Source organism: Pituophis catenifer, unplaced genomic scaffold, assembly GCF_029215685.1.
Source record: "Pituophis catenifer annectens isolate HBS135680 unplaced genomic scaffold, rPitCat1.0.hap2 SCAF_10, whole genome shotgun sequence".
NCBI classification, from domain to species: Eukaryota; Metazoa; Chordata; class Lepidosauria; order Squamata; family Colubridae; genus Pituophis; species Pituophis catenifer.
The window spans coordinates 22,512,454-22,530,539 of record NW_027256890.1 but is presented as its reverse complement, the minus strand read 5'-3'; the positions used below and the strand labels follow the sequence as shown (position 1 = coordinate 22,530,539).

Sequence of the window (18,086 nt, the reverse complement as noted above, 5' to 3'; positions counted from 1 at the left end):
TTGGTCTCAAGACAATTTTCTGTAAGAGGTAAATTCTCTTTTTGGCAGATTTCCAAAGATACCATTTTCCCTTCTCTGGCCAAAGGATACAGCTGATCTCAGCTTTAATCTTCTACCATATCCCTTCTGAAATAGCTGAATGAAGAAGCCGGAATGTGCTAATATTCTATTACGAATGAAGGAGGGGAGGGGAGGGGAGGGGAGGGGAGGGGAGGAGAGGAGAGGAGAGGAGAGGAGAGGAGAGGAGAGGACCAGTAGTGGGTTTCAAATCCCGTCGCTACCGGTTTGCTCGTGGGCATGCACGCTTCTGTGCATGCGCAGAAGCTTCTGTGCATGCGCAGAGATGTCCAGGCGGGTAGGCAGAGCCTCCCACCCCCGCCGCTACTGGTTCACCTGATCCGGGGCAAATCAGTGGCAAACCCATTACTGGACAGGACAGGAATAGGATTCAGAATAGAATAGAATAGAATAGAATCTTGTGAGTTACCAGATGGATGGCTTAGGGAACAAAGCTGTTCCAGAATCTAGGAGTCCTGCTATAAATGCTTAAAAGGGGAGTGACATAAACAGGCCCGGGAGTGGCTGTGTGGGGTCTCTAACAATGCTTCAAGCTCTAAGCACATAGCGCTTATATACGTGTCCCAGGATAACGATGTGAGATTGAATTTGGGTCGGTCACCAGGACCAGAGACTTGGTCTTCTGAGCTTTGGGACTTGTGCTGGAGCCCATCTTCAGAGAATGTCTCTCTACTGGAATACGTGTTTTGGGCTGTTCTGAGAGTCGTAAGTTGCTCCGCATAAAACACAACTCACAGAACACCCCAAAGCACATATTCCAGTAGAGAGACATTTGCTGAGGAAGGGCGCCAATATGAGTCCGAAAGCTCGGAAAAATAAATCTCTGGTCCTGGAGACCGACCCAAATTCGATCTCATAACACATTCTATTATCTAGATTTCTCTGTAATCCATTGAAATTAATTTTCTGCCCACAAATCTATGCTGCCAACCAGAACTAGGTAGTGATTTTAAGGAATTGTTGTACTGTGAATGCAGATCACCCCCCCAAAAAAAACAACTTTTCACATGATTTTTTTTAGAAGGCATGAAAGTTAATGTGGCATAAATTGGACAAAAACAGTTAGTACAGAACTAAAAGCCCCGGGATCAAATTAAAATCTGGGAAAATCTTAAAACATGTCACTGTGACTCCCATCTTCATGCTCACTTCTCCATCTTATCCACTTCCATCACAGAATATTGAAATTTCTGAATTCATTTCAAGGTTGTTTTCCCCCACTTGGATGCCGAGTTTTTTAAAAAAAAAAAACAGTTGAACAAGGACATTTATTAAAAAGAAAATATGAACGTTGGTTATCTTCAGCTCAGCGAACACTTGGGTGTTATCGTGTGCTCCCAAATGAGAAGACAGAAGAGATTGGATCTAGATTAAATCAGAGCTCATCAAAATGTTAATCGTAATCCATTCATTTCACAGAGGACTAAGAGCATTTTAACTTCCTCTGACTCTAATCTTTTGGTGGAATAAGAGAACTGGCTTCTGAGAAAAGCTTCTAAGGATGAAGGAATTCTTGCTGTGATGAAATATACAGAGCTTGTGTTCTCTTAACAAATTGGTCTGGAAAGTTCTCCTTTATCTTCTTCTACATTACAACAGATTAATAAACTTCAGAAAGTCTCATCCTGCATATAAGGAAAAATTGTATAAAATGTTTTATAGATGGCATTTTGCACCGGCAAGATTGACAAAAAGGTATAAAGACAGATCTGCTAAATATTGGAAGTGTAATCAATCGCCTGGTTCATATTATCGTATGTGGTAGAATGCCCAAAAGCTAAAAAATATTGGATGAAAATACATACTTGGTTGGAAAAAAATAACAAAGCAACATATAGACTTGAAACCAGAGATATTTTTGTTGGGCATTCTACTGGAAAAATATGATAAAAAGATTATATATCTGGTCTTGCATATATTAACTGCAGCTAGAATTGTATTTGCACAACAATGGAAAAATGATGAGATTCCGTCTGAGGGAAATGTAATTAAGAAAATATCAGAATGCGCAGAAATGGATAGATTAATGCTTACTATTAAGAATAAAGAAGAAACTGAATATTTTTTGATATGGGATATATTCTACCAATGGCTAGACAATAGAAATAGAAGTTAGAAAGGAGAAGATATAAAAAGAGGAAATGTTAGTGTGAAAGTTATTAAAAAAGATGATGTTAAGCAGTGGTGAAATCCAATTTTTTTTACTATCGGTTCTATGAGCGTGGCTTGGTAGCATGGCATGGCTTGGTGGGCATGGCAGGGGAAGGATACTGCAAAATCTCCATTCCCACCCCACTCCAGGGGAAGGATACTCCAAAATCCCCATTTCCTCCCCACTCCTGGGGAAGGATATTGCAAAATCTCCATTCCCACCTCACTCTGGGGCCAGCCAGATACTCTGAGTATTTGCCAGTTCTTCAAACTGCTCAAAATTTCTGCTACCAGTTTTCTAGAACCTGTCAGAACCTGCTGGATTTCACCCCTGATGTTAAGTATTATTGTTATTATATTATTAACATTATGGTGATGAATACTACAACAAATATGTGGATTATGATTGTTTAAAAATAACTGTACCCAGATCCCACAGTTTGATAGAAATTGAATGTTATATAAATAAAACAAATAAAACATGACAAAAAAAGTCTCATCCTCTACCTTCCCAATTGTAGCTTCAGAAATCTGTTACTCATAGCTCCTTCCTACACCCCCTAGAACTGATCAGTTAGGCATTGCTTTCCTACAAAGAGCTGCAGCTGAAATGACTGTGTTTTAGATTTTGCAGATGATGCTTCCTGACAGAATGCTCTTACACTTCCGACGTCCATATTTATTCTGCAAATGTTTATTTTGCAGTTTTCCATAAAAGAGAATAAAATGGTTCTCTCTCCCCCCCACTGCCCAGTTATGTCTGATTCTTGGAGTCTGCCTAAACAAGTTCTCCTGAAATTTTCTTGGCAGAAAGAAGTGATTTGCCATTACCTCCTTTCCCAGGGCTGAGAGAAAGTGACCGGCCCAAAGTCACATAGCTGGCTTTGTGCCTAAGCTGGAAGCTGTAGGCAAGTCTCCCCAGTTTCTAGCATAATGCCTTAACCACTACTACTACACCAAATTGACTCTCAAAACGGATTTACAGTAATCCTATTCCCTGGATAAAAATTTAATAGGAACATTAAAATAATTTGTAATTCATTTTACCAATATTTCTGTCTGGGGGACTTTTTATTTCATAGAAACAGCAATATGAAGGTTTAAGAAAAAGATCATGGCCTTGTATTGAACCAAATATTTGATCTCCCTCCATACATCTCATAATGGTGTCATTTCCTAATCCTATCCTAAAGGGCCAGGGAGATTTTTATTTATTTAGTTAGTTAGTTTGTCAAGCATGTATGAGAAAACAAGTATAAGTATGAACATAACATATAAACATATAAGTATAAACAGGTATAAGTATATACATGAGTACAAATAAATGGGAACAGTAGGACAGGGACGGTAGGCACAGGGCCCTTACAGACCTCTTAGGAATGGGGTGAGGTTGACAGTAGACAGTTTAAGGTTAAAGTTTTGGGGGTTTGAGGATGCAATAACAGAGTCAGGTAGTGAGTTCCAGGCATTGACCACTCTGTTGCTGAAGTCTTATTTCCTGCAACCGAATTTGGAGCGGTTTACTTTGAGTTTGTATCTACTGTTTGCCCGTGTATTATTTTGGTTGAAGCTGAACTAGGTAGGACGTTGTAGCAGACAATTTTGTGTACTAAGCTTAGGTCAGACCGAAGGCGGCATAGTTCTAGGTTGTCCAGGCCCAAAATTTCAAGCCTGGTGGCATAAGGTTATAGATTGAACATGGGGGTCTTTTATATCCAAATCTAGGGCTCCCCATTTTTCTTGCAGATAGGTGAGCTTGGCAGAACAGTCTGATTATGTCAATGAAGCTTGTTGGCTTTTGTGAATGTCAACACAGCTGTAGAGGAATACAAACAAGGAAGGTCTTGATAAAACATGAGCTTAGCCCAGGAAAACAGGGAAGCGTGAAAACTTAATATTGCTCTATCTTAACTCTAATGGAAAGGGAAATAGAAATTCTATCGGTTTTTCAATATTCTATTATTGGAGCCTACTGTATATCAACAAAGGTCTAGTATTTCTTGGGGTGTCTTATTTCCTGACCTGGCCTGCTTTGAAAGGTAGACAATGACACAACCAAAAACTTATCCCTGGTTTTCTGGATGTGTGTTTGCTCATTTTAGCTAACCGACACATGCCTGAGAGTCAGCAATAATGTAGAACAGAAGTAGGAAAAGCACTGGGAAGAGACATCCTGATAAAAATCAGAATGATTTTCAGGAGCCCAGATCAATCTCCCCTCCCTCCCCCCTCCCCAGAAAAAGTCTTGTCATCCTAAATAAGATTGCTGAAATCAAGGCGGTGGTAGTATTAGGGAAGAGAAGTAAGTCTCTGGCCAAAAGGATTTACATACAAGTAGTCCTCGACTTATAACAGTTCATTTAGTGACCGCTCAGTTACAGCGGCACTGAAAAAAAGTGACTTAGGACCATTTTTCATCATCGTTGCAGCATCCCCATGGTCACGTGATCAAAATTCAGACACTTGGCAATCGATTCATATTTATGACGGGTTGCAGTCTCCCGGGGGGGTCAAGTGATCCCCTTTTGCGACCTTCTGACAAGCTGTCAACAGGGAAGCCAGATTCATTTAAACAACCGTGTTACTAACTTAACAACCGCAGGGATTCACTGAACAGCTGTGGGGAGAAAGGTTGTAAAATGGGGCAAAACCCACTTAACCAATGTCTTGCTTAGCAACAGGGACTTTGGGCTCAACTGTGGTCATAAACCGAGGACTACATATATACGAGCTCCAGTTGTGATGTTAAATGTGAATTCCGAGGCTGGCAGAATGTCCTTCAATCTCTATGTTCCCTTACTTCAGCAACTGCTTACAATATTCCAGAAAAAAACTATATAGAACTCATGCAACCTAAATCTGCTCTTTTCCCTTTGCTCTATCACCAAACTGCAAACAGTAAACGAAGGCGCTGCATCCATTTCTCAGTTCCTCTCTCCTTAAGAATAGAATTAAATAGAAGGAGATGCTAAAAATACATTTTACAGAGCCAAAGAGCAATCATTTATTTTGAAAACATTTGAGCTGTGTCTGCTCGTTGGTCTATTTCAAGGAACCGGGTTTTTTTGGAAGCAAGAATTTTAAGGCTGGAATGCCATGGGAAGCTACAGAGGCTCTAAAGACTGATGTGAATTATTTGGATTGTCAGCTAAAATAAATTGGCAGGAAATTATTTTCCTGAAAGATCAGAATGAGTATCTGCTAAATCCCTTGTGGAACACATTTTTTTTTTTTTTTACTTTATGGCTTCTGCTAAAAGCTTGGCCTTTGATACAAAAAATGAGATAAATTAAAATTGATTGCCTTAAATTCCAAGAGTTGAACAGCAGCAATCATATATCTATTCTTTCTCTCTTTTTTTGGCAGCCTATTCTACCGTTACATAATTACTTTAGAAGCCAGCCTTTCTAACCAGAGGAAAAGCAGAATGTAAATAAAGTCTTAATGTAAAACAGAATGAACAACTGCACATTTGGATTGAAAAAGATTTAATCCCAGCGTGGAGTCTCACAAATCTTTTATCATTGCTTAACAAATCCAGCAGCCATATGAGTTTCCTCTTGATTAAGTATTAATTCCGGAGCTTTTCTATTAAATCATAATGCTGGATAAGCTTCCCTAGTCCAAAGAGGATATATACAAGCACGCATCCTCATTTGCATTCACTTCGAAGCCAAAAAATAACAATAGTAACATGCAACTCACACAATGATCTCCATTCTCCTTTCACTAGATTACAAATGAGCAAAATGGATGCCCTGCAAATCAAATCTCTTTTCTCCCATGTTACATAGATTGTACATTCATTCCTGAACTCTGTTCAAGAAATCAGACTCTTTTCAGCATCCATTTGCTTACATATAAGAGAAAAAGGAGAGGAGAGGAGAGGAGAGGAGAACAGAACAGAAAATATAGGGAATGGAATAGAGAATAGAATAGAATAGAATAGAATAGAATAGAATAGAATAGAATAGAATAGAATAGAATAGAATAGAATAGAATAATTCTTTATTGGCCAAGTGTGATTGGACACACAAGGAATTTGTCTTTGATGGATAAGCTCTCAGTACACATACAAGCAATAAAGTGATAAATCATAAGTATATAACCAACAAAGTGGTAGTCATAAGATGCCAAAAGGAACAGGCAATAGGAAAAATGAGAAGGGTAATAGTAATACAGTCCTACTACATTCTTATCCTTAGGCATAAGACAGTGTTGTGGGAGTTATGTGTTTAGCAGAGTGATGGAATGGGGGGGGGGGGACTTTGGGACATTGTGACTAGTTGTTTTGGCATGCAATGCCCTATAGCAAGCTCTAAAAGACAGCATCTGCATTTTTAAAAAATCAAATCAGAGTTTTTGTATCTATGGAGAATTCTGATTTCTGGACTATTTTGAGGATGTGCATGGTTAAAAGTGTTGGTTGAAAACCTAACAAACAAACAAAAAACCCCCTCAATATATGAATTGAGGGAGAAGGGAGTTTTGAACATCCAGGAAAATTTCCGTACCTAGAACTACACCCAAATCTGAAACTTAAGACAGATATGGATGTACTTACATAATGGAATTCTAGGACAATTTTTTCCCCTGTTTCCCTGAGTAATGTGTTGTAGCAGAAGCTAAGCACACCTGAGATGAAGACAGAAGTATAAATAGGAAGGCCATTATGCATTCCCAGTAGACATTGGTCCAGCTTTTCTGACTTTCCAATTTAGACGATAAGCAAATATATCACAACTGCAGCAATAAATTTTTCCCCTTAGATTTTTTAAAAATGTTTTTTCTACCTGAAATAGCATTTAAGGTACCATACAGTCTTGGAGAATTTAATAACATTATGGATTCCAGCAATCTCCGCTATTCTCAGCCAGCTTCCGCAGCACTCATAGAATTTAATTTTTTTTTTCCTCTATCCTGAAGCTCTGCCCTTTTTAGGAAAGCATATATATATTTGGCCTGAACGTATTAGAGGATCCTTCTAAATTGAGCATGGTGCTTTTATTTTTTTTAACTGGCTTCATCTCTAAGAAAAAGTTGCTTTGTGAATTCACAAAAACTGGTTAAGCGACGAAAGAAAATGTGCATGATTTGTGTAAATAGCCAATGAATATGGTCATCGAATTGTTTAAAATGCCAGCTTAACGTGAACGAACAAAACTAAGCTGATAAAGAGACAGATTTCCACATATAACCATCCCACCGATGCTTGCAGAAGGCAGACCCATATAATACAAGTGGACAATAGGTAGACAAGAATGGGCTATATTTTTCTGGCTTCCAAGAAGTCAGAAAGATATCCGAGGGAGAAAATTGTGTCCAAAAGCAAAATGGGATTCAGAGGGACCAGAGCATAAAAAGGATGCCACAGGCAGAAGGAAGAGTAAAAAAGGAGTGAAGGAGTGGTCCTACACATTTTAAATTCCGCTGACTCCCAATTCAGCCTTTGCTATTTAAAAAAAAAACAACCACTTGATCCTAAAGGATCAGGCTGTAGCTCTCCCAGGCTCTATTATGTCTGTATTAAGTTTCCAATGGTCATGTCCCTGATAATACAGTACCCAGAAGGCTTAAATGGACTATCAGATAAGTGCTTACTCATTACTGTAATTCAAAGTGGAGGTTGGAATGAGGAAACTGTAACTGGGGAGACCGGATTGCTACCCACTCTAAGCAACTTAAGGTTAATCATAAAGAAATTAAATATACAATAAACAAGTATATGCATTCTTAATTTGGGAGGACACAAGAAGTAATTCTTGATTCAGATTCCCACTGGGTAACCCTGAGTCTGTTGTGACAGGTAATCCTTGACTTAAACCATTCGTTTAGTGACCATAGTTGCAAAGACACTGGAAAAAGGTGATTTATGACCGGTTTTCACACAGATGACCGTTGCACCATCCCTATGGTCATGTCGTGATTTACGTTTGGACGCTTGGCAACTGGTTCATACGTACGACAGTTGCAGTGTCCAGGGGTCATGTGATTCCCCCTTTTGCGACTTTATGACAAGCAAAGTCAATGGGGGAAGCCAGATTCACTTAATAACCGTGTTCCTAACTTAACAACTGCAGGGATTCACTTACCAAAGGGTGGCAAGAAAGATCGCAAAACGGGACAAAATTCACGTAACAAATGTTTCACTTAGCAACAGAAATTTGGGGCTCAATGGTGGCCGTTAATTTGAGGACTACCTGTCCTTTAAATTTTCCAAGGTTTGTGTTTTGTTTTGGTTTTGGATTAAGGTATCACAGAGCTTCTCAATGCCCGAGTCTCTCTCTGCCATTACAGCAGCGCTTGGAAGTGTTGATATGCAATATGCGTATACAGGTGGTCCTCGACATACAACCACAATTGAGCCCATGAGTTTTGCTCCATTTTACGACATTTTTGCAACAGTTGTTAAGTGAATCCCTGCAGTTGATAAGTTAGTAGTCTGGTTGTTAATTGAGTCCAGCTTCCCCCGTTGACTTTTCTTGTCAGAAGATCACAAATGGGAATCACGTGACCTTGGGACACAGTGTCCGTCGTAAGTGTGAGCCAGTTGCCAAGCGCAACTGTGAATTTGGAACACAGGATTGTGGGGTTGCTGCAGAGGTCATAAGTGTGGGGAAAAAACTGTCATAAGTCACTTTGTTCAGTGTCGTTGTAACTTTGAATGGTCACTAAATGAACTGTTGCAAATCGAGCTATCATTGGATAGAATAGAATAGAATAGAATAGAATAGAATAGAATAGAATAGAATAGAATAGAATAGAACAGAACAGAACAGAATAGCCAAGTGTGATTGGACACACAAGGAATTTGTCTTTGGTGCTCTCAGTGAACATAAGGAGAATAAAATACATTCATCAAGAATAAAAAGATACAACACTTAGTGATAGTCATAGGGTACAAATAAGCAATCAGGAAACAATCAATATCAATATAAATCGTAAGGATACAAGCAACGAAGTTAGATGCATTCTAGGATTCTCCCAGCAATTGTCGTAGCCTAATTATTCAAAATACGACGATTCCCCCTTGCAATTAGTTTGAAATTATAAAGCAAGTTGATACTCATCCCTCGTAAGACTTTTAAGCCCTTTGCGCTATCAAATAATGTGAGCAAAGCGGTCAGCGTGCTTCTTTTTATTATTTTGGCTCTTCCCCAGTCTGTAAGACTGCCAAACTGTACAGGGACCAGAGCTGAGCCCCTGTCTCTCTTAACTGAGGGTGTGTGTGTGTACATACAGTATGTGTGTCTCTGTGCGACTGACACAACAATGAGAAGCTATTTCCGGTTTCACACACACAATGAGGCTAGCCAAGGCAAATGTCTCCCTGCAGGTGCCATGCCAGGGATGGTTTTTGTCTCGCGGGCTGTTTGTTGTTGAGGCTTAACAGATTTGGCCGCTGCCGACATTATTACAAAAGAGGCAATCCCTTCTATTGTGCACTGCGGGAGGCAGCCGAAGAAGATGATGTAACACAACGAAGAGGTAACATCTTCTACAAACGCACATTTTGAAAAAAAGGATTTTAGGGCAGATTAAATGTGCATTTTATGAGGGATTTTGTGTGTGTGGGCGTCTTTGAGTGAGTCTTGACTCTTGAGACACTGCATGAAATACCCCTAAGACTATTTGTTGCTGCTACACCAACTTATTGGAGCGCTCACCTCAAAATCAGGAGGCTGTGAGTTCGATCCTAGGTAAAGGCAGATATTTCTCTCTCTGGGCACACTGAGAATAGATCTGCTGAACAAAACTCCGCATTGGTGACAGGAAGGGCATCTGGCCATTAAAACACACTGCTAGCTCCACTCAGTTGCCCAGACTACACCCCTCAAGGGATTATGGAGTCATTAAAAGAGGAGGAGGAGGAGGACCCATGTCCTGTTCTCTTTTGACCCTGGTTCCCTCCTTCGCTTTTGTTTTTGGCCAGGCTCATAGATAAAATGCAAACACCAGTATGTCTCATCTGTAGTACTGTTTATGTTGGGAGATAACATTTTACAGCAATCCGAGTATTAAATTTATTTTTTGCAGGGATCTATGTATTTTTTTTTCTCGGACCTGTGAGTCTTTTTCTTAATTCCCATAATTCCATAATTGACATAATAAGGGTATCCCCAATGCCAGGGCTTATAGTTAGCCTAAACTCCCATCCTACAAGGAAGTCTTATACCTTACGCTTCTCCTACTTATGGGTTTCAGGTGGGGGTGGCACAACTCTCCTCATCCTCAGCCAAGAAGATTCAAATTATGAACATTTTAGTACAACATAGTTCAGGGGCCTTGGTGGGAAAAGACTTTTCTGGGCTAGATGCTCTCAACAAAATAGGCGTTGCTGCGTCTTTAAACACCCAATGAAACGCCTCAGTATAGTATTTTGTTTGCTACCCTGGCTTTTCCAAATGCTCTGTTTCTCACATCCTCCCACTTCAGTTTTCCCTACTACCGGCATTTAAATTGTAACCTCTGTGGGCCAGAAGATTCAATCTCAAGCTTGAATAGCCAGAAATTGTGGGTGGGTGGCCTGAGCAGGCATGTTTGTATGCAGAACTGCAAGAATCTAAAAATAGATGGTTTTTAAGAAGTATTAAGCACGATTAAAATTTAGCATTGCTCAGAAATTTTGATGCCTTGCACCCGGCCCAGATTAGCCAGAATTGAGGAAGGAATATGAGATCTATTCCCTGAGCAATTATAATAGCTGAACATTGATCAAAGGCTTTCCCTTTTTGTTGGTATCAGTAAAAAAGTTATTGTGCATATGAACAACTTCCATTCAGAAGAGGGAAAACAGTGCTGTTGTCCATTATGTATGACTTGCTCTATTCTGCTTCACATCTGAATATTTCATACAAACCACCCCTGCAAGGAAGATACTAAGTCCAAGGTAGTATCCGTAGCTGAATGGAGAATTTTCATCCTGAATAATCAACTTGTCATCTACTGAATAAGTCTAGCGCTACTCACTAATTAACTATTAACAAATTTACATTGATGCCCATCTCACACACACGGTGATTGCTTTAAGAAGACACATTATACCTAAACTCCAACACTGGAAGTTTTAAAGAAGATGTTGGATAACCATTTGTCTGAAGTGGGGTAGGGTTTCCTGCCTAAGCAGGGGGTTGGAGTAGAAGACCTCCAAGGTCCCTTCCAACTCTGTTATTCTATTCTATTCTATATTTTTTTAAAGTTTATCCACACAGTGAGTGCATAAAGTACTTGTTTCGCTTCAAGAGATGCAACTCTCTTTAAATAGCTTCTTCATTCTGAAGGCCCATCTATCTTTCAGGGACGGGCAGGGAGACCCTTCCCGTACCCTAATTAAGCTCTGTCCTCTTCCAAAATATGACCATTAGCTCATCTGTAACCTCCTTGCACGGCAGTAGAGCTGGAGAGCAGTTTTTAGAAACAGCCTTATATGGGCAAGCATATCTGGAACAGCAGCAGCAGCCACCCGATACCCGACTGATGCAAAACCAGCCCCACAGATCTCCAGCATCAGCAGGAAATAAGTCTCTGGACTCAAGAGCTACGCGACCAGGCGTTATTCGGCAGAGAAGAAACAATCCCCGATCAGCAAAATGGGGTGGGGGAGGAGAAGCTGGTACATCCAGGTACATCCGCCTTTGCAAATGTGGCCAGTCTGTTCATTAGAATAGAACAGAGTTGGAAGGGACCTTGGAGGTCTTCTAGTCCAACCCCCTGCTCAGGCAGGAAACCCTAGGGCCTAGACCATTTCAGACAAATGGTTGTCCAATCTCTTCTTAAAAAAACTTCCAGTGTTGGAGCATTCACCACTTCTGGAGGCAATTTCTGTTCCACATTTCATTAGTCATTGGGGTCAATAGTGGCTACAGGTAGTCCTCAATTTACGACCTCAATTGGATCAGCATTTCAGTCGTGAGTCATTGCAGTCGTAAATTGAGGCATTATGTGGACTTGATTTTATAACTGTTTTGGGGATGGTCGTTAAGGGGGTCTCTACTGTTGTTAAGGAAACCATGTGGTTGTTAAGCAAATCACATGGTCATAAATGCAAAGTTATTTTGCCTTTTTTTTTTTTTTTGCTGGAAAATGGCAAAAAAGTCGCAAAATGCGATCACAGGACTTCAGGACATGGCAACCTGTCAATTGCCAAGCATATAAAATATAATCAGGTGACCACAGGTGGTGTAGCAATTGTAACTTTGAAGACAGATTGTAAGTAACTTTTTCAAGTCTGTAGTAACTTCAAATGGTCATTAATTGATCAGTTGTAAGTTAAGGACTATCCATATAAGGTGTGGCAGTCATATACAAGTGCATTAAAACATTCCAGTTGTGAGGGTTAGCTGGTAAATTTTTGTTTGACATGGGGGATTCAAGTTGAAGGAAGTGCACATGGAACTGCATTGTTATTTTCATAAATCCTTAGGTGGCTTAAAAAAAATAAAGTAACTTTCAGATTTTGGAATAGGAAAGAAATAAGCTTTGCTCTCTTGTCTTCTTCATAAAGATGTTGCTTTTCTTATCAATTTAAAATCAAATTATTCTCCAAAGCACCTGAGCACAGGACAAGAAGCAATATGTGGAAATTAATCAAGGAGAAGCAACTTAGAACTAAGGAGAAATTTCCTGGTAGTTAGAACAATTAATCAGTGGAACAATTTGCCTCCTGAAGTTGCAAATGCTCCAACACTGGAAGTTTTTAAGAAGAGATTGGACAACCATTTGTCCAGAATGATATAGGGTTTCCTGCCTAAGATCCCTTTCAACTCTGTTATTCTATTCTATTCTATTCTGTTCTGTTCTGTTCTGTTCTGTTCTGTTCTGTTCTGTTCTGTTCTGTTCTGTTCTGTTCTGTTCTGTTCTATTCTATTCTATTCTATTCTATTCTAATTTCCTTCCTCCAGCAATGGGATGAAAATTATGTAGGCCATCCTTCCTCAACCTGATCCTTCTAGAGATCCCGAGATTATCTCAAGATGGACCATGCTGTTTGAACAGCTTTCGAAGCTTTGTTAGATAAATAGGAATGTAGAACTGAATGAAGGAGAGCAAATAAATACAAGGTCTGGAAGAAAGTTGAGTCTACTTGGTCCAGCATATGCCATCTCAACCAGCATTGGAACCAGACATTGCAAAAACAAGAAGAGAGGAATTCCAACAATAGACCAGAAGCTTTCGTGGTTATAAAAACACGATCTAGCTAGAAGTCTGGGCAACTTGCTTCTTCTAAAGATCCCATCACCTACATTAAATGCATTAAAAAAAAACAACTAGAAGATACAAGTTTATTGTCGCAAAGGATTTTTCTTGAAAACATTTTGCTTCTCATCTAAGAAACTTCTTCAGAACTGAAAACGCTTCTTTGGACGAGAAGCGAAACGTTTTCAAGAAGAAGAAAAACAAACAAACAAGAAAGCTCAGCTGCCTTTTGAAAAAACCTCTTTGGGACAAACCATGATCTGCATGAGTGTGAATCTCCGTAGACATACAAGTTTATTCAATGAAGCAAGAGAGTAGAATGTGGGGAAATTCTTAAGCCATCTTGAATCAAAGCCGATGAACGTAGCTCTTTCCCAGAAACGGCCTTCTATGCATCAGTGACAACTTGTTCTAAATGATCAGGCACATTGTGATGCAATCTTAGATGCTCTTCTGGCCCTTCCCCATTATCACAAGACCACCATGCCTTTGACCCCATAGTAAAGAGGTGGAGAGATCCTTTTGGCTATAGAGCCCAAAGGGGATCCCTGACCTAGGCCAGCCTGTGTCACTTTAGTCACATTTAAGCTTTAGGGAAACCAGATTTTTTTTAGCTGACCTTTCTTCAGGCATTATGTTGATGGTATCTCAAAGTATCCAGCCATGAAGGTGAATTAGATCCATTATATACTCTGGCTCAGAATCATGATTTATCTGAAAAGGTTGGTGGCGAATGCTGGTGTGCATTTGAGGTACCAAATCAAGGAGATGTGTCAAGGAGAAAATGGCCATAATTTAACTGTGAGGTTAGTTCGATCTGCATTGCAGAGTGAAGGATCTATACAACAAGGTAGGTTTTGCGTTTTGATTACTGGAATGAGAATACCAACAAAATATCGTTTAAAAGCTTACTGTCTGCATATCTGGCATCATAAAAATATCAGAAGCTGCCTTGTGCCGAATCAGACTGCCAGTGCCACCCCATCTTAATAACACCAAAATTCCCACACATGCTGCTCTCCAGATCTACAAATCCCAAATGTTTGATGATAAAAGAGATTATAGGATAATTGATCAAATGCTAAGGACCGAACCAGGGATCTTTTTCATGTAAAGTACACGTTCAACTACTTGTAAAGCACAGCCTGTCCTCAAAATTAGAAAACCAAATTAGAAAACATAAGAACAAAAAGGCAAGATATCATAGTCCAAATCTGATTTAAAAGCCAAATAACATGAAATATCAAAACTCAGCTGAGCTAATCTACAGTGGCAAAAAAATAATAATAATAATCAGGAGATGTCCGGGAGCGCCTTTCCCAATTAATAGATGTTATTAAAAAGCAGAATCTTTTATGAGCTGATGGAGGGAACTGCAGCTCACAAAAACATATGGCTTTTAATAAAACGTGTTACTCAGAAAAGGTTCTATCAACTTCCTTCTGATTTTTTTATTGTAACTCGGAGAGAATTTCCTCATCCATATTCCATAGAAGATGCTACTTATTTCCAGTTCCCCGCCTCAAAATACATGAACAGGTGCAGAATAAAAAGGTTATGTCCACAGAATATTGCATATTTTTCTTCGTATAATCATGTTATCTGCAGAATGAACATGGCATTATATTTTTTTATTATTAGATAACAGAGGTGAAGAAATAGTAGATACAATGAGACTTGAGAGTAATAAAAAAAATTGCTAAATCTAGATTTTAGAGCTCAGCCCAAACTTGGCCCATATGCTTTGCTCTACAAAGAAAAGGCCATGTGTTCCCTTTACGTATGTCAGAGAATGAAAGCGCTTTGGGAAAAGATTAATAATTTTCTGAAAACTATCTTTACTTAAGGGCACCTCTCGCAACATGTAAGTTTTCAGAGACAAGAATTCAGAGGACCGTCTTAGATTTATCACTCTTACAGGGGCTCCACAAATGATAGATGAGGGGTGCAAAGCACTTCTTACAAGAGTTGCACAGAAAGCAGAACGGATGCATGAATGACAGGAGGCCGATCTTTTATGATGTCACACACATACACACCCATTGCTATCCTTAGAAAAGAAGAGATTGTGGTTGAACAGAAATAAGGATGGAGTTGGTGAATTCCTTTCTCCTTCCCCTCACAGTCCCTAAATTCCATATGCTCCCAAATGCTGCCAGGACTTGAAAAACTCAAAGCAGATATTGTCTTTTCTTTCTTTTCTTCTTTTTTCTTTTCTTTTCTTCTTTCTTTCTTTCTTTCTTTCTTTCTTTCTTTCTTTCTTTCTTTCTTTCTCTCTCTTTCATGTTTGCAAATGACTGCTTAATCACTAAGGGAGATGCTTTGGCATACAAGCCAGCATTATGTTGGGAGAAAAGAGGTTAGGGCCATCTCTGAAAGCCTGCGATTAGGATACGGGCCCGTGTGTGATATTTCAACCAAGCTGTGCTAGGGCGAGTTCGCAACTGCCACAAAAAGATATATTTAGCTGGTTCCTTTTCTTTCTCTCTTGGGTCTCTTGTCATTCCAGGCATTGCTCAGACGTGGCTGCTCCGGCCCTCGGCAGATTCCACTCTGTTGACATATGTGCTCTCTCCTTCTTCTCCACACACCCCTTCTGTCCACCAGTGCTACTTTGAATCTCGCCTGACGTACGGTGTCCAAAATGTCACTCATGGTTGGTCCTGTGGGTCTGGCTGATGGGAGGTGACAGCTGTAGGCAACGGTATCTAATGTACAGAGATGGCAGCTGGCCCTTAGAAGATGGGCATCCTCATTCCTATAATATAGGTGCCTTGGTTTCTCTAGGGTAGTGTCTAACTCTATGGAATAGCCATAGCAATAGCAATGATTTACAGTGCTTTTACAGCCCTCTCTAAGCGGTTTTACAGAGTCAGCCTCTTGCCCCTAACAATCTGGGTCCTCATTTTACCCACCTCGGAAGGATGGAAGGCCGAGTCAACCTTGAGCCGGTGGGACTTGAACTGCCAAACTGCTGACAATCAGCAGTCAGCAGAAGTTAGCCTGCAAAACTGCACTCTTAACCACTGCGCCACCACGGCTAAATATTTATTTCAGATCAGGAAAAAGCAAACAATTTCCAAAACGATTAGTTAATTCCGACACCGATTCCACCGTCATATTTTTATATTTTTTTTTAATCGATACAAGCCTTTTCCCCATCCTGCAAAGTCCACCGAGTGGGTATGACCTCAGACCTCAACATCCATGGTTTCAGGAGCGTTATATCTGTCTTCCCACTCAGCAAATTTCCAGAGAGGCCAACTCTGAGGATTTGCTTCCCCACCCCCTCCCAGGAAGACAGAGGCGCACCCCAGAATTACTACCTGGTATTTATGATTGGTGCCACACTGGAAATAAATGCGAGTTTGTCGATAAAACCAATACAGCAAAGGAATTAAGAAAAGCAGCCAAGCCGGCTCATGACCCAGCAGCTCTCCTGGAGACGTTCCATTGGGCCTGGAACTCAATCCATACATCTTGGATCTGCTGTTTTCTCTCTCTCTAACTGGCCTCCTACCTTTCGCTGTTGCTTTTCCCAGGCTGGGTCAAGCAGTAAGTCCCGATCCCAGTCTTCCTCCTGTGCCATGTAGTCTTCGGTCATCATGTAGCAATGGTTGTATTGCATGTGCGTTTCCATCTGAGTTGTCATGTTGCCTTGTTCTGCGAAGCCCTTTTCCTCTGTGCCTATTCTCTCCCTTACAATTTACACAGTTCCCCCACTTGCTCGAGCTTTCGGTCTCTTTTTCTGCTTTGCTCCCCTCTCTCGGCACCCCTTAGAGGTCAAGATCCCCCAAAGTCCTTCCAGGCTGTGCGTCTGCCTGCTTTGCAGCTGCACCTGTCAAAACCAATCCACGTGACCAGTCCTCAATAAGTATTATCAGCCCCGGGAAGGGGGATCAGGTTCCATCTTAAAAAGGCCACGGGGAGGGGACAGCGCAAGTGTTCCTACCAACCAGATAGGGGTGGTGAAGACAACTGTTGGGAGGCCAAGTATTCTCCCCCACCCCCACTTAAAGCAGAGCCGCAAGCTCTTAAAAAAGAAAATTGCTCCAGTGGTCTGAATGTCTCTCCCACAAAATCCATGCCAGATGCAGGAAGACACTCCTTAGAGCAAGAAACTCTGCTCAGGGAGGAAATTTCCCATTTTCAGTACAGCAAAAGAGGAAAAATCTTACATAGAGCACTGTCATTAACTTTCCACTAAGGTGCAAGGTATGGTTTTTGACATGCTGTCAAGATTCAAGAATAAACGTATGGCTGTTAATGAACAGAACAGAAGAGAAGAGAAGAGAGCAACAGACTTGGAAGGAACTTGGAAGTCTTCAAGTCCAACCCCCTGCTCAAGCAGGAGACCCTATTCCATTTCAGACAAATGGCTGTCTAATAATCTCTTTTTAAAAAAACCTCCAATGATGGAGCACCCGCAATTTCTGGAGGCAAGCCCTTCCGTTGATTAAGGGTCAGCTGGCCTCCAGGTTGAGGAAGAAGTTAAGGCCAAATTAATTTCCAGATGTTCTCTTATGAATTTGGACTTGCAACCATGTTCTCCAAATAGATTCTAAAAATTTCCCAGTGTTTCCCATGACAACAACCAAACAACCTGAGTTCTTTTTGAGATCATGACACTCTGTCCAATGAAATGTTTTTTGTTTTTGTTT

At 40.4% G+C, this 18,086-nt stretch overlaps 1 protein-coding gene across 1 annotated transcript in view; it reads right to left on the bottom strand.

Annotated features, from left to right (window-relative positions):
* ACTN3 (actinin alpha 3) overlaps window positions 1-17,267 on the bottom strand; it is a 48,249-nt gene extending 30,982 nt beyond the window's left edge. The window contains exon 1 of the mRNA XM_070951206.1: window positions 16,946-17,267. Coding sequence (XP_070807307.1) covers window positions 16,946-17,077 — 132 coding nt within the window. The 5' untranslated portion in view covers window positions 17,078-17,267. The remainder of the gene's footprint in view (window positions 1-16,945) is intronic.
* Between the last annotated feature and the right edge of the window lie 819 nt (window positions 17,268-18,086).